Source organism: Urocitellus parryii, chromosome 3 (assembly GCF_045843805.1).
Source record: "Urocitellus parryii isolate mUroPar1 chromosome 3, mUroPar1.hap1, whole genome shotgun sequence".
Taxonomy (NCBI): Eukaryota; Metazoa; Chordata; class Mammalia; order Rodentia; family Sciuridae; genus Urocitellus; species Urocitellus parryii.
In genome coordinates, this window is record NC_135533.1 from 218001230 (window position 1) to 218016507 (window position 15278).

The 15278-nt window shown below is 64.8% G+C and overlaps 1 protein-coding gene across 4 annotated transcripts in view; it reads left to right on the top strand.

Moving 5' to 3' along the window:
- The window catches only part of Zfr2 (zinc finger RNA binding protein 2), a 37250-nt gene that overhangs the window by 20723 nt on the left and 1249 nt on the right, over positions 1 to 15278 (top strand). Inside the window, exons 5-17 of one of the 4 annotated variants that reach the window (XM_026404438.2) lie at positions 441 to 623; positions 1988 to 2201; positions 4258 to 4418; positions 5343 to 5462; positions 7235 to 7374; positions 7963 to 8095; positions 8689 to 8879; positions 9791 to 9962; positions 11156 to 11294; positions 12647 to 12744; positions 13117 to 13212; positions 14438 to 14549; positions 15110 to 15207. In XM_026404438.2, coding sequence (XP_026260223.2) covers positions 441 to 623; positions 1988 to 2201; positions 4258 to 4418; positions 5343 to 5462; positions 7235 to 7374; positions 7963 to 8095; positions 8689 to 8879; positions 9791 to 9962; positions 11156 to 11294; positions 12647 to 12744; positions 13117 to 13212; positions 14438 to 14549; positions 15110 to 15207 — 1857 coding nt within the window. The remainder of the gene's footprint in view (positions 1 to 440; positions 624 to 1987; positions 2202 to 4257; positions 4419 to 5342; positions 5463 to 7234; positions 7375 to 7962; positions 8096 to 8688; positions 8880 to 9790; positions 9963 to 11155; positions 11295 to 12646; positions 12745 to 13116; positions 13213 to 14437; positions 14550 to 15109; positions 15208 to 15278) is intronic. The other 3 variants (XM_077796625.1, XM_077796626.1, XM_077796627.1) reach the window with 3 other exon arrangements.

The following is a 15278-nucleotide window of genomic DNA, read 5'->3' on the forward strand; positions in this document are numbered from 1 at the left end:
CGAGGGCTGGGCCATCAGATATTTTGGGCGCAGCAGTCTGGGCACATGGACTGAGAACCTCGGCAGTGTGTCCCACGTGGAGCACTCCGCACATCAGTTTTCTAAAAAGCAAGTGGCCCAGCGCCATCTGGGCAGCGATTCCCAGTGGGGAGAAGGCCCGCCCAAGCTGAACCTGTGAGTCTGTGATTCTGCGACGGTGCTCTCTTAAGAAAGGGCTTATTTTAGGAAAGAAGAAACCTCAATGATGTATTTTGGTCCCAGCTTCTGAGTTTTCTAAAGGGACACTTGCTCCTCTCGGGCGCCAGAGGGTGGTAGGATGGGGACAGGGTCCTCTGTCACATCACCCACTGGGGTCCCACCAGCTATGCCCATGGCCTGCTGGGGAAGGGGCAGTGCCTGCTGGGATGCCAGCTCAGGCCGCCTCTTCCTCCTCACGGCAGACCTACCGGGATCATCTGGAAGGACAGAAGCACAGGAAGAAGGAGGCGGCCCAGAGGACGGGCCTGCAGCCCAACGGCAGCCCGTGCGGGGCGCAGGCCCAGCTGCACTGTGGCCTGTGTGCTGTGTCCTGCACTGGGGCTGAGGCCTACGCCGCCCACATCCGGGGAGCCAAGCACCAGAAGGTAGGGCCCACACACCACTAGCCCATGCCTGGCCCCTCGGCACCTGGGACACAGAGGGCCACCCGCCAAGGCCCTTCAGAGCGCAGAGCTGCGGTCCCTGTGTCCCGGGAGCCACACACCTTCTAACCACGAACAGGACCCCCACCACCCGCACAGACACATAGGGACCGGGGGGCCTTTGCACCTGGGCCACGCAGGAAACAACCACACTCAGCACTTGGGGACTGCACAGTGTGCTGGCGGGGGTGACGTTCCCTCAGAGCTGTTTCCTGTCTTCACACCAAAGCCTTCCTGTGGCCTGAGAGACGCCTGCAGGGGCAGTTGGCGGCGCCCCCACCTGAGAGAAGGCAGGGAGCCCCCTGGGCTGCTCCCCAGGCTGCCGGGCCTTTCAAAGTCAGCAGCGCCCACCCCCCGCCCGGGGAACCGTGAATGTCTGCGGGATGCTCACTCCAGAGGGCGTGGAGGGCTCAGGAGCCCTGGGATGCCAACCACGTAGTCACCAAGCAGGACCAGGACGGCTGGGAGTGCCCTGTCCCACTGCCACCTGCCTCCTGCCCCTGGGCCTTTGCATAGGGCCAATCTTTCCAGCCCATGCTGAGAAGGCCTGGCCTAGGACTGTCTCGACCTCCCTTGCCCTCCCTCGCCCTCTCCCCAGCTCACTGAGGCCCGCATGGCCCGGCCCAGCCCAGGGCAGCCTCCCCAACACCTGTGGGAACTGCCCAGCCAGGTGCCGGTGGGTGTGGAAGGTCGACAGAAGGAGTGTCGTTGCCTGGGGCATGGCAGGAGATGAGACCAGGCAGGGCAGCCGTATCCCCTCCCCGCCTGGGGTCAAGGAGGCTCTGCAGCCTGCTGGGTGGTGCCGTCCTGAGGGTGAACTAGCCGGCAGGTGGGTCTAAGGTGGTGCAGATGCTGGTGGCCACCCAGCAGGCCTTGCCAACTGGGACCTCAACAAATGCCTTGACGCACAAGTGCTGAGGGGACGTGGATGGAGCACGGTGCCTGCAGGTCTTAGGTGGAGAGTGGCTGTGTCCAGCACCGCGTGCGTGCATCCGGCTTGCCTGGTGGTCCCCAACCTCACATGCACACACCGAGCCGCCCTGTCTGGGCAGGGCCCTCGGAGTCGGGGAGACAGAGGTCCCAATGAGGGACAGCCAGAGGGGGCCAGAGGGAGCCAGGCAGGTGCTGAGAGCCGGAGGTGCCTGGAAAGCAGGAGGAAGGGTCTGGAAGCAGGGGCAGCTCAAGGAGGCCCTGGCAGGGAGCGGTGCTCTGGAGGCATTTTGGGGGAGCCCGGGAAGGGGTGGGGCCCCTGGATGCTCAGCCTGTCTCTCGGAGGTCATCCTGACAGAGGGACGGGTCCTTTCCAGGTCTTCAAGTTGCACACCAAACTGGGGAAGCCTATCCCCACCATTGAGCCGACGCCCAGGAGCCCTGCCCGCAGCAGCAGACCTGGCCCCCACACCTCGGACAGCGCCTCCGAGGCCTCCACCCGGCCTTCGGCCTCCGCCACGACCAGCCTCCACACTCCAGGCAGGCCAGCCCTGGCCAAGAGGACCGTGGCCTCCAGCGCCCCGCGGGAGGGTAGGTGGCCCTGCATCCCTGTCTGTGCACCGGGGCGACCTGGCCGCCTCCTCAGGTCCTGGAGCAGAGGCTGAGTGTCAGGGTGTGTGCCGTGTGCGGGAGTGGGCGACGCCGTCCAGAATGCGGCCCGAGACCTTCCTGGGAGATTCTGCTGTCGCGTCTTCCTGTGGCCTCCAAAGCCCTGTCAGTGGCCTGGAGATTTCCTCCCACCCTGGTGCCCAGGGCACACTGGTCCTGAGGAGTCACGTGGGCGCTGACAAGCCACGCGCTGCCCTGACCCTGCCCACCGTGACTGGAGGTGGTGACAGCTCCTGCTCTGAGCCCTCCACTCTCCTCAGGCACCGTCCCTAGCTGCTCCCTTAGGGAGATTGTGTCACTTGTCCCAATGCTCAAATGGAAAAGCCAAGGTGAGGCGACTTAGGGTGGCTGGCCCGGCCACCCAGCCAGCAGTGGTGGCTCAGTTCCCCCTGCTCTGTCCAGCGGTCCCTGCTCAGGCCCCTGTGTCCTTCGCTGCTGGGGGTGGGTATCTGTGGCCTGGGCAGCATGGCTTCTTGAGTCACAACAGATTTTAAACTTCTCGTGGTGCGGAAGCCCGAGCCCTCGCAGGCTGCCTGAGCCGCACCTCGCCCTGCAATGTGGGTGGTGTTTTTATACCTTTATTTCATTCATTTACTTTTATGTGGTGCTGAGGATGGAACCCAGCGCCTCGCACGTGCTGCCAGGCAAGCGCTCTGCACTGAGCCCCAGCCCTGCCTGCAGTGTGCTTGAAGAGGGGGTCACTAGGAGCTTTCTTGTTGGTCTGTTCTGTGGTCCGGGGGTGGAACCCAGGGCCCCACACGGGCACAAGTGCTCTCCTCTGGGCACCTCCCCAGCCCTGCTCTCATTTTTTTAAAATAATTTTTTAGAGAGAGAGAGAGAGAATTTTTTTAATATTTATTTTCAGTTTTCGATGGACACCTTTATTTTATTTCTTATGTGGTGCTGAGGATCAACCCAGCGCCCCGCGCCTGCCAGGCGAGCGCGTGACCGCTTGAGCCACATCCCCAGCCCTGCTTTCATTTTGGGGGCTGGGCCTCTCTGGGCTTGTGGCCTGGCTTCCACCTCCCCTCCCCACTCAGCCTCCCGCACAACTCAGGCTGTGAGAAGTGGATGGCAGAGGCATTTCTCCCGAGGCCCGGATGTGCCTGGTTAGCGTGGCGGAGGAGCCTCTGGCCCTGCCTCCTCATGGCTGATTCACAGAGGTGGGGGTTTGGAGCAGCTGGCGGCCCCTGAGGGAGAGGTGGAGCCTGGGCGTCTTCCCCATGGATTCAGGCTGGACTCAGCCCTCCTCAGCTGTGACTTGAGCTGGTGTGACACAGAGACAGCTCCAACAGAGGAGTGTGTGTGAAGAGGAAAGGCTGGGCTCCTACTGAGCCCCGGAGCCTACAGAAGTTACTCACTGGCTTTGTGGTGCCGGGGATGGCCCGGGCTCCCACACACCGGGAAAGCGCTCACCCCTGAGCTGCACCCAGCCCTTTCTTAATTTGGGGACAGGGCCTTGCTAGGTTGCCCAGGCTGCCTGGACCTCGCCACCTCCTGCCTCAGCCCCCTGAGTAGTTGGGATCACGGGCGTGGCCACAACACCCAATGGAAAGGTCTCTTAAAAGAAAGGTCCAGGTGCCTTCGTGCCAGTGATGGGTGATCGCAGGCCCTGAGGGGGCGGTGGCTCCTGCCTCAGGGGTATGCGGTTTTCAAGAGTGGCAGGCGTTTCCTTGGGTGTGGCGCTGCTGGTTCTCCTGTGAGCAGCCAGCTGTGGTGATTCCTTTATCCATCAGTCTGCACAGAGCCCTCTCTCCACGTGCCCCCTGCTCCTTTGGGAGGGCTTGGCGAGGTGACTCCACGTTGAATCTGACCCTTTTGCCCAAGCACAGCCTGTGGTCCAGGCAGCACTGATCGCCATCACCGGCTGGAAAGGACAAGGAGAGGCTTGGGTCTGTGTGCACCTCACACTGCACGGCTGGTGGGTGTCCAGCCAGCTCTGGTTTCTGGCTGGAGTGACATGGTTGTCCCTCTTCAGGGCCTCCCAGGACACAGGCAACACGAAGCAGGCCCCCGGAGGGGAAACCAGCTCGGCACCAGTCTGAGGGGCCAGGAGAGCCGCCCTCCCGTGGAGGCCCATGGGAAGCTCCTGGGGGCTGCTCAGATGCGGAGCCCGTTGGCCCCGACTACGTGGAGGAGGTGGGTAGAGGCCACCGCGTGGCCGATCCCTAGTGCAGAAGGGCCAGACCCTGGATCCAGCTTTGCGACCTCGCTGGGCTCATCTCGAGAGATCTCGGTGAACCCGCCCCTTCCGTGGGTGCCACAGCAGACCTTGTGGGGCCAGCACTCTGCGCAGACCCCCGATGGCCCTGAGTGAGGGGCGGGGCATGCCGGCACCTTTGCGGGACTGTCCATCTGCTCCCTGAAGAGGGCGGGTGGAGAGAGCCCAGCCAGTGGCAGGAGGCCCAGGACGCTCCCGGGCGGGACGGCTGTGCCACTCACTCCCTGCCAGCTGGCTTCAGGCCACGCCGGCCTCCAGGGGGGAGGGGAGGCGGCTGGGTCCCTCAGCTCACCACTGCTCGGATTCTGAATTCTGGCCCAAGACGGGTCACTGGGAGCCACCATGCACCTGCGCGGCCCCCTCAATGCGCCCAGGGAGAAGCAGTCAGTCCCACAAGGCCCGTCCGCCTCCCAGAGCCTCGCCGGGGCTCGGGCCACGCACAGAACGCAGCTGTCACAGGGAGCTGCAGGCCTGTGTGCCTTCGTCCCCAGGCTCATGTTCTGGTCCAGTCCGTCCAGCATCTTACATTTTGCCCCAGGCAGAACGACCACAGCAGCCAGAACCATGCCACCCTGTCAAGAAGCTGCCTCACATACGGCCGCGGGGACCAGGGAGGGCCAGGGTGGGCAGCGATCGAGCAGGGCAGAGCCGGGCTCCTCAGTGAGGTGATGCCAGGGGTGGAGCCTGGGGCAGTGCCAGGAGGAGGAAGGGCCAGGCGGGAGGCCAGCCGGGCTTTGGATGACACCCTGAGCAGGCACAGAACTGACCAGTCACCTGCATGTTGGTGACGTCCCTCGTCCTCTGGGCTTTGCTGGAACGGGCAGCTGTGCTTCGTGTCCCAGGTGTGCAACGACGAGGGGAAAGTGATCCGGTTCCACTGCAAGCTGTGTGAGTGCAGCTTCAACGACCCCAACGCCAGGGACATGCACGTGAAGGGGCGGCGGCACCGGCTGCAGTACAGGGTGCGTCCAGCGGGGGCATCGGTGCCCACCCAGGGGCTCAGCCACCTCCTGGCTATCCGGCGTGCCAGTGCCCGGTCTGGTTACCTTGGGGTCCCGGGGTGGGCAAGGGCATGGGTTTCCATTTTCTGTATCCAGGTCCACATCAGGAAGCACACCTTTGGCCTCCATGAAACGGCCTTAGTGCCTCCAGTCCCTTGAGCCTCTGGACTCTGTGAGGCCTGGACAGCCACCTCTTGGACCCTTCTCCACCACGATCCACCACACCCTCCTCCCGCTGGGAGCCCCTGCCCCATGCCTTCCCATACACCACTCTCAGGGCCGCCCCCCCCTGGCCAGCAGCCTCAGTGTCAGGGCTGGCTCTCGGCACCCCTCAGCCCTCTTGGCCATGGATGCTCCCTTCAGGCTCCTGCATGTCCTTAGAAACAGGGCCATGTCCCTCTTACCTCAGTCACAGTCTGTTCTAGATCAGCACTTGCCCTACTGCCTGCACAGAGTGCTCAGGGATGGAGCCAAGGATGGGTGCAGGAGTGGCAGGTGGATGGGTGGGTGGATGGATGGATAGATGGGTGGGGTGGATGGATGGATAGATGGGTAGATGGGTGGATGAATGGATAGATGGGTAGATGGTTGGATGGATGGATAGATGGGTAGGAGGGTGGGTGAATGGACAGATGTGTAGATGGGTGGATGGGTGGACAGATGGATGGATGGGTGGATGGATAGAGGAATGGGTAGGTGAATGGATGGATGGATGGATGTGTAGATAGATGGATGGGTGGATAGGTGCATGGATGGGTGGATAGGTGCATGGATGGGTGGGTGGGTGGAAGAATGGATGGATGGGTGGATGGATGTGTAGATGGATGAATGGGTGGATGCGTGGATGGGTAGAGGGATGGGTAGATGGATGGATAGGTGGATGGATATATGGGTAGAAGGATGGATGTGTAGATGGTTAGATAGGTGGATGGATGGACAGATGGATAGAGGGAGGGAGGGAGGGAAGAATAGGTAGATGGATAAATGGATGTTTAGATGGATGGATGGGTGGATGGGTGGACAGATGGATGGAGGGAGGGTAGGAGGGATAGGTAGATACTAAATGGATGTGTAGATGGATGGATGAGTGTATGGACAGATGGGTGCATGGATGGATAGATGGGTGGGTGGAGGGTGGAACAGTGGATAGATTCGGGACACCAACGACGGTTTTGTATTCTTTTGGTCATGCATATTTGCAGGCAGGTTTCTAAAACAAGGAGGGTGAGCCCACAGGAAAGCCATGGGATGGGTCTGGCCGTTGTCTCCCTCTTGCTGGGTGGCCCCGACTGCACGCGCGTTCTGAGCTAGCTGGACTGCTAGCGGCTCTTCTGTGGCCACCTGGTTACTCTCCAGTGCAGTGAGGCTTCCACCTGCAGCAGACAGAGTACTGAGCGAGCACAGGTGGCCCTCAGATGTCCTTGCTAGGATGTCACAGCTGTCTTGCGCTGCGTGAGCAGCTCTGGAGGCCTTGCTCGGGAAGCACCCTGTCCTTCAGTGAGCGGGACACACCCTCCCAGCCCTCCCCATCAGGAGCACCAGAGTCACCTCTCATCCTTGGTGGCAGACGGTTGCTCACCCTTGAGCTCCCTCAGTGCCCCCCCCCACTGCCTTCAGGACGTGAGCTGCCCTGTGGGCGTGGAGGGTGGCTTCCCGGGGCCCTCCTGTGTCCTCAAGGCCGCTGTGGCCCCTCCCTGGAGCGCCTGCTCTCACAGCCTGCCTTGCCTTCCCAGAAGAAAGTGGACCCCAACCTCCCCATGGCCGCCAGGCCCAGCAGCAGGGTGCGGAAGCTGCTGGAGGAGCAGATGAGGAAGGAGCGGCAGCGGGCCCAGCGGCGGCTGGAGGAGATGCGGAACTGGTGCTCGGAGCTGAGGTGCCCCCCACCCCCAGCTGCAGGCGCTTCCACAGGGCCCTGCACCGTGCCACCATGGGCCTCCAGGGCCAGACCCCACCCTCACACTGGGCAGCCTCCGTTCTGGCTGGTGGGGGCCTCTGGGGGGGGTCCAGTCACTGCTCCATTCCATGCATCCCCTGACCTCTGTTGTCCCCTGTGTCCCCAACTGTGGGCACACTTTCTCATCTCCTTTCCCCACCCTTCAGAGCAGTCCCAAAGCCAGGCCTGGCCCTCTGTAGTACCCGGCCGTGGGCTCTCTGGAAGCAGCAGGCCTACGTGGGGAGGGCACGGAGACGCCACCAAGGGCACCGAGGCCGCGTGGAGCCCCCCACCCCCGCGCAGGGCCTCGGTCCCACCGTGCATATGGCAGGGCTGTGCAGGGCTATGCCCTCAGTTCCCGGGAGCCGAGGGAGAGCCCTCAGTGTGGGTGTGAAGGCGAGGGGGCCTGGCTGTGCCCACACGTGGGCATGGGGCACAAGCATGTCTGCTGCAAGAGGTCGGCTCCCTGGGCCTCCGTCCCCTCCAGCCCTCTGTCCCCTCCAGCCCTCTGTCCCGTCTGGCCCACAGGCACCATGAGACGCGCTGCAGGCAGCCAGAGGAGGAGCCGCGGCCCCAGGACAAGGAGCAGCAACCCGCCTCGAGCGACTGGGCCCCCTCGCCGGTGCTGGGCAGGCTGGGTGTGCCAGCAGTCCCGCTCCCGGTGGGTGCCGAGGGCCAGTGTGAGGGGCAGCGTGGCCTCCTCTATCAGAGTCCTCTGTGGGCACCAGGGCTTCTGAGAGCCTCATCCCGCCCTGCCCCCTGCCCGGCCCTGGGATTCCGTCAGCTCCCTGGAGCCCAGGGTGGGGGAACCTCATTTTGTGCCCCTTCCTGCTGCCATGGACATGTGCCCTCCTGGGCCAAGCACCGGGTTGATGGGAATCTGAGACTTGCCCCTCACCAAGGGCAAGGCCCTGGTCGACTCTCGAGCCTCTGGCCGGGGATGGGGGATGCGGCCCACGCTTCCTGCAGCCACGGGAGGCCTGAGCTCCTCCTGGTGCTGCCCATGGCTCCTGCAGTCCGCCCCCGGCCCCCTGGGTACTGGACGCCCACCTGGCCGTGCCCCACCTCTGAGCCTGGCTGGCCACCGTCACCCCCACCTGTGCCCAGCTCCCTGACGCCAGCCTGCTCCAGGCTCCTCCTGAGTCCTCCTGGGGCTTTCAGTGCTGTCACAATGCAGCAGGCTGCCTTGTCCCCTGCCCACTTGGTCCCACCGACAACTCAGCCCAGCCCTGACAAGGTGGCCTCTCCCCACAGCCCAGGCGGCGGCCAGAGTCCAGCGATGACCGGCACGTCATGTGCAGGCACGCCACCATCTACCCCACCGAAGCGGAGCTGCTGGCCATCCAGAAGGCCGTGTCGCACGCAGAGCGGGCTCTCAAGCTGGTGTCCGACGTGCTGGCTGAGGAGGACTGGGGAAGCCTGGAGGAGGAAGGCGGCCAGCGCAGGTAACGGAGAGGCCTGGCCCTCAGGATGGGTGTCTGCAAGGACCACAGGGGCCAGGCCCAGGCCCTCCGAGGCCCATGGAGGCTCTGCAGCCCCCTGCAGAGCAGAGGGTCCCTGTCTCCGAGTCTAAGCCCCAGCTACAGGGAGGCGCTCCTGTCTGGGAGCATCCTCTGAGGGCCACGCGCCTCAGCACGCAGCCCACAGAGCCCCACTGCGCTGTGCTGAGCCCGAGGCCACAGCTGGGTGACACTCAGTAAATAAAGTGCCAAGGTGCCGCTCACAGGGACGACCTTCTCTTCTTGGTGAACCTCGGCTTCCTCATGAGGGGTTAGGGGACCGGAGGCCAGGCCCCCCGCAGCGGGCTGGGGTGGACACGGCTGACAGATGGATGCGCACAGGGCTTTTCAAGGCCTTCCTGGGGGGTCACATCCCTCCTGTCCTCTCTTGGGGGTCTTCCTGCGGTGGGGAATGCACAGGACGCAGAGCTGCGCGCTGAACCACATCCAGGTGCACAGCTCCCCCGCATGGAGCAGTCCAGGGCCATGCGCCACTCCTGCCGTCACCCAGAGCTCTCCCAGCTAGTGTCCCCACAAGCACTGAGCCCCGTTCCTGCCTGTGGGCTGGCCTGCCCTGGACCTTTCACGCAAGTGACCCTCTGACCTGCTGAGCGTGGGCAGCTTCTCTGGCAGCACTCAGTCTGCATGGAAGGCGTGGCCCTGGTCAGAGTGTCCCTGCCCAGGGACAGCTGTGTCTCCCACTACTCCAGCCTGGCGGGCGCCCCTGGTGGGGGCGGGCTCCCACTTTACAGAGTAGGAGACCGAGGCGTGGGGAGGCTGCTCCCAGGGCTGGCGCTGGGCATCCAGTGGGTCGCTGGCCCCTCCTCTGACGGCGCCCCACGGCTCTGTCTTGACAGCAGCGCTGTGCCCTCGCCTCGGGTCCTGAAAGGTGTCATGCGGGTGGGCATCCTGGCCAAAGGCCTTGTCCTGCGGGGAGACAGGAACGTGCAGCTGACCCTGCTCTGCTCCGAGAAGCCCACTCACGCCCTGCTGCGGAGGGTCACCGAGCAGCTGCCCCAGCAGCTCCTGGTAAGCGGGGCACCCCGCAGCTCCCTGCCTGCTCCCCAGGGCCCGCGGACCCAGCAGGCTCATGCCCTCCAGGACTTCAGGAAAGTGGAGGCGTTGCTGCCCGAGGCCTGCCGGCTTCTTTCCACAAGCTGTTGGAAAGGGGGCGCTGGCAGCTCCGGTCCCCTGGTGGGAGGAGTTCAGGCTAAAACACAGAAGCTGTCCAAATGTCCCACCCTGGGGATGGCACCTGTGTCACGTCTGCCCGGCGTCAGGAGGCTGCGTGGCAATGTCTCCAAGTCAGGCCCGAGGCTGAGGCCGGGCGGGTGTTTGGCTTCCTCTGGGGAGCCCCACTCGCCCTTCTCACCCGGGGATAGTGGGGAAGGCCACGGCCACCCCAAGGGATGTCTAAGGTCAAAACCCACCCCGCCCTGATGGCCGGGTCCTCCTGAGTCCCTTCCCAGTGTCCAGCACTAGATGGGGCCTCAGGCCTCAAAGGTGAATGGGAAACCAGACGTGGGCAGGTCAGCTCCAGCTGTCCTCTGGGAAGGAACTAAGCTGGGGCCAGGTGGACGGGCCAGGGGGCGTCTTCAGACAGGATGGGGCGCGAGCCCTGACCGAGGACCTGTGCCCTTGGGTACAGAATTCTGCACAACAGGGCCAGCCCTGCAGAGGCCGAGGGTGGACAGGAGAGAGCAGGAGGGACAGGGCCTGGGCTGAGCCAGGCCTGCAGGGGTGCGAGGAGGTGAGGTGGGGAGCCGAGGGCCCAGACCTGAGCCCCTGGGAGCTGCCGGGCGGCAGGGGCTCGGCACAGCCGGCTCTCCAGAAGCCCAGCTCCTGGCGAAGACAAGGCCCTGGGGAAGCTGGCAGAGCCCCACCCCACTGGGGGAGAGCCCGAGTGGGCAGGAGATCAGGGTTGGCAAGAAAGGTGCGTTTGGGGGCAACTCGGGGTGGACACAGGCGCCCAGAGGGGCGCAGATGCACAGGGAGCCTGTGGAGAGCGTCCTTCTCCGGGGACAAGGGCATCTCGTGGTGTCTGCTTCTCTCTGACCACAGAGGTGGCTGCGTCCTGTGTCGTCTAGCTGACCAGCTCTTGCCTCACCATCTGCTCTCGAGTGCCCTGGGGCTCTCCACTGGGAGGCCCCGCTCAGGCCCAGGTGCGCCTGCCCAGTGTGGCCTCAGCTGCATGACGCAGCCCGCATTGTGTTCCCACCCAGATACTGACGGACGACAAGTACGAGGTCTCCTCTGACCCCGAAGCCAACATCATCATCTCCTCCTGCGAGGAGCCCAGGATGCAGGTCACCGTGACCCTCACTTCTCCCCTGATGCGAGAGGACCCCTCTGGGGGCCGAGGTGCGGCCGGGCCCCTCTGTCCAGGTCCCTAGCCCCTGCCCACACTTCCTTGGGGTCCCACAGTAGCCCTCCAGCACTTTTGTCATCCCAGATGCTGCTACTCACCCAAGAGCTGGGCTTGGGACAGCAGAGGACCCAAGTTGGTGACTACGTCCTGCTGCTCAGCTCCCAGGTGGCAGCGCCGTTCTCTGGGACCCGTCCCACATAGGCAGGGCCACGTCACCACCTCTCCCTGCCCCTGCCCAGGTGAAGGGTGGAGGCCCTGTTGCCAGGGCCACCACAGACCCCCAGTCCCAGGGCCACTTGTCTGGCTCCCTGAAGTCAGATTCGCCCCACCTGGAAGAGTAGGGGAGAGGACTGGGCAAGGTCAGGGGAAGGGAGGGCCTTGGTCACTGGCCTCAGTCACTGGCCACGGGGGAGGTAAGTGACAGGCGTCCCCGCAAACCTGTGCTGGCTGGGGCCTGTGACAGAACCCTCTAGAACAGTCTGGAGCAGTTCCCCAGGCCCAGGCCTCCTGAGCCCTTCCTGGTTGTCCTGGCCGTGGCTGAGGCCATGAACCACAGTTCAAATGGGTCCTCTTTACAACCCGAAGGCCCACAGCCGCCTCTGGACCCTGGGGGAGAGCCGCGGGCAGGGTGGGTGCAGGGCCACCCCAACTGGAGGCCAGGACCTAACAGTTGGAGGACCTTCGTGAGCACTCGAGACTAGGCCTCCCTCGAGGCCCCTACCTGGCCAGACTGGACCCTTGGAGACCCGGATCCTCTGACAGGTGGCCCCGGGCAATCTCAACAGGACATGTCACCTCCTGCAGGCCACTGCCTTCCTCAGTGGGGGGAGGCCAGCCCCGAGACCCCTTCTCTTCCCCCCGAGTCCCATCGGGGCCCCCTGGAGTCACTGCCGTGATGGGCAGACGGGTCCATGGCAGTCACGGAGGGCAAGGCTGTACCTGTCCTGAGGTGCGAGCCGGCCAGGGCTGCCCTTTCCCTAGCCTGGGGTTAGGGTCAGTGACCAGACCTGTTGCCATCCCACCCCATCCTCCTTTCTGTGGTGCATTTGGAAGCTTCCGGAAACAGGCCCAGTCTGTAGCCTCCCATCTGCACCTTACCTGGCTAGTGGAGAGGACCTAGCAGCCACCCTGAACCCCAGCCCCCTGCAGCACCCCTCCTGGACAGACGGGGTTTGCAACAGTGGTTTCTGGGGTCGCTGCCCTATCCCTGCGGGACTATCCAAGAGGAGCCAAGTATTTCCCAAGAATGGACCGTCCAGGTCCACGCAGCCCTCCGAGGCGGGAGCAGAGAGGACGGGCACCTTCCCACTCACCTCCCTCGGGGACTCTCTCCCATTCCTTCCAGAAGGAGCAGAGAAGCCTCAGCCCGACCCAGGAGATGTCCTGAGCCCCGAGAGGTGCCTGGAGTCCCTGGCCGCCCTCCGTCACGCCAAGTGGTTCCAGGTCAGGGGCCTGGGGCCGGACGGACGGGGCCAGGTCACCCACCCAGCCAGCAGCCTCAGCGGAGGCTCAGCACTTCCATGAGGGGCTGCTCCGCTCTGGAGCCCCTTCCCTCCTAAAGACAGGCTGGTGGGCAGGACTGGGAACGGGGAGGGAGCGACGGCGCCCCGGGTCTGGACGCTCTGCCTCTGCGGCCTGTGTGCACTGGGGGCCGGCTAGCCCTGCCCCGCCGCCCTCCAGGCTGCCTGGGTGCCGTTCCTGCCTGTCCCTCCAGCCCACGCCCTCCAGTCAGGGCCACTGCCCCTCCAGTCAGCCGTCCCCCACCCTGTGGCAGCACATCCGGTCCCCAAGAGCTGACCGTGGCTTCCTCCCCAGGCGCGAGCCAGCAGCCTGCAGCCGTGTGTGATTGTCATCAGGGTCCTACAGGACCTCCGTCGGCGTGTGCCCAGCTGGGGGGCCCTGCCAGCCTGGGTAAGGCCATCGGTCCCCCCAAACACCCCCCGAGGGCTCTGTAGCCCTGACAGCCCGGCCTCCCTTCTCCCAGATGAAAGTGTCCCTTCCCGGGGCACCTGGCCAAGGGCGGCCGGAGCTGAGGCAGTCTGAGGGTGGCAGGGCTGGGCCACGGCCGCTTGTGACTCATCACCCTGCACCCACACTGCAGGCGAGGCCAGGGCACATGCAAACGTGGGCGCACCAGGGAAATGGGTGGCGGGGGCCTGGACCCTCCCGGCATCAGGGCAGGGAGAGGGGCCTTGTCCTGGCCTTGTGGTGCTGAGCCACCTGCTCCAAGGGGGGCCTGCAGCTCTGGCTCGACCCTGGGTCCGTCCCATGTAGGGAGAGAAGAGCCTCTGGGTCCCCAGCGAGACCCTCAGGTCCCCAGCGACTCCCAGGCCTCAGTGGCCAGGAGCTGCCGCCCAGCACAGGCTCCTCCGGCTGTAGGTGCCTGTCTCTGTGGCTCCACTGCACCCTCCCCTCCCTGGTCCCCCTGCCCCGCCCCATCAGTGTCTAGAAGTGGCACGAGTGTCATTTCTAAGCCCTTCACTGCTAATGTGGTGCTGCGGGAGGTGGCGGGCATATCTCTGTCCCACCCCAGCTCTGAGGGGGGCATGCGCCCCTCTCCTGGCCTGAGCCAGTACCGAGGAAGCCCTTGTCCGTCCCGTCCCCTCGGCACAATCCAGAAGCAGGGCCAGTGTCTGCCAGTGTCCAGAGGAACCGTCCACTCCAACCCCTGGGAGTCACAGGCCATGTCACGCTCGTGACTAGCCCCTGGCCTGCTCCCGACTGGAGAACTCCCTGCGTGTGTCCCCACCCTGTGAATGGAGAAGCCCCACGATGTCCTAGACCACCTCGCACACGTCCCCACCCTGCCCTCAGAGGCTGGGGTGGTGGCTGCCCCTAGCCCTGGGGGTGGACCCCAACTGAGGCTCAGTAGTGCTGAGCGGGCCTTGTCCCTCAGCGTGTCTGTGACATTGCTGTGGCCCAGACGCTGCAGGTGGGAAACTGAGGCCGAGAGGCGGAGCCATGCAGCCGTGGCAGTAGGTGGCAGAGGCCTGGCGGCTTCCCAGGGGTGGGCAGGAGGGAAGACGGGCGAGGTCCTCGGGTCCCAGGGCCCGGAGTCTCCCAGCCCACGCGCTAGTGCTTTGGTGGAAGAGGGCTGTCTGGGTCCCCAGGGCACGTGCGTCCCTCCCGCCCCCAGGCCCTGGAGCTGCTGGTGGAAAAGGCTCTGAGCAGTGCATCCAGGTCCCTGGGCCCTGGGGACGCCGTGCGGCGGGTCCTGGAGTGTGTGGCAGCTGGTGCGCTCCTAACAGGTCAGTCGCTGGACAGAGGCTGGAGTGGGCAGCAGCAGAGCCCAAGACCATGGCTGGGTGCCCAGGGCCGTGCGCACACCTAGGGCCAGGGTCGCCCCAGACAGGAGAGGGACAGGCCAGAGCAGGGGCAGCTGGCCCAGGGCCAGGGCTGGAAGCCGCGGGGTCTGTCTGCGGAGCTTTCCGGGTGCCAGCCGCCTGCCCTATGCAAATTTATTTGAATAGATACTTTATTCAAAGCTGAGACCAGATAGTGGGCTGGGTGTGAGCTCACCGACAGCCCTGCAGCCAGGAGGAAGGCGCCGGGGCAGGGGCCGGGAGGGCACAGCGCTCAGGGACACAGGACACCGCTGAGTGGGCGGGCGCGGTGGGAGGGAGCTGTTTGTCCACAGGGTTGTACACACTCAGGGCCCAGCCTGCCTGGGGGCCTGGAGGACCCTGCCCCCCACGCAAGGCCCTGCTGCAGGCCCTCGGGCTGCTCAGCGTGGCCGAGGTCCGCCGTGTGTCCCCACAGTCCCTCACCAGGTGTCCTGGCACTCTGCTGCCCCTCCTCCCCCACACAGATGGGCCTGGGCTCCAGGATCCCTGTGAGAAAGAGCAGAGGGACGTCCTTGGGTCCATGAGCCTCCAGGAGCGGGAGGACGTGACAGCCAGTGCCCAGGTAGGAGGGCCAGGGCCACCAGGGCCCTGCACAGCACCCCCAGCGAGCCCGGGGCTCCTGTCCCTCCCCCT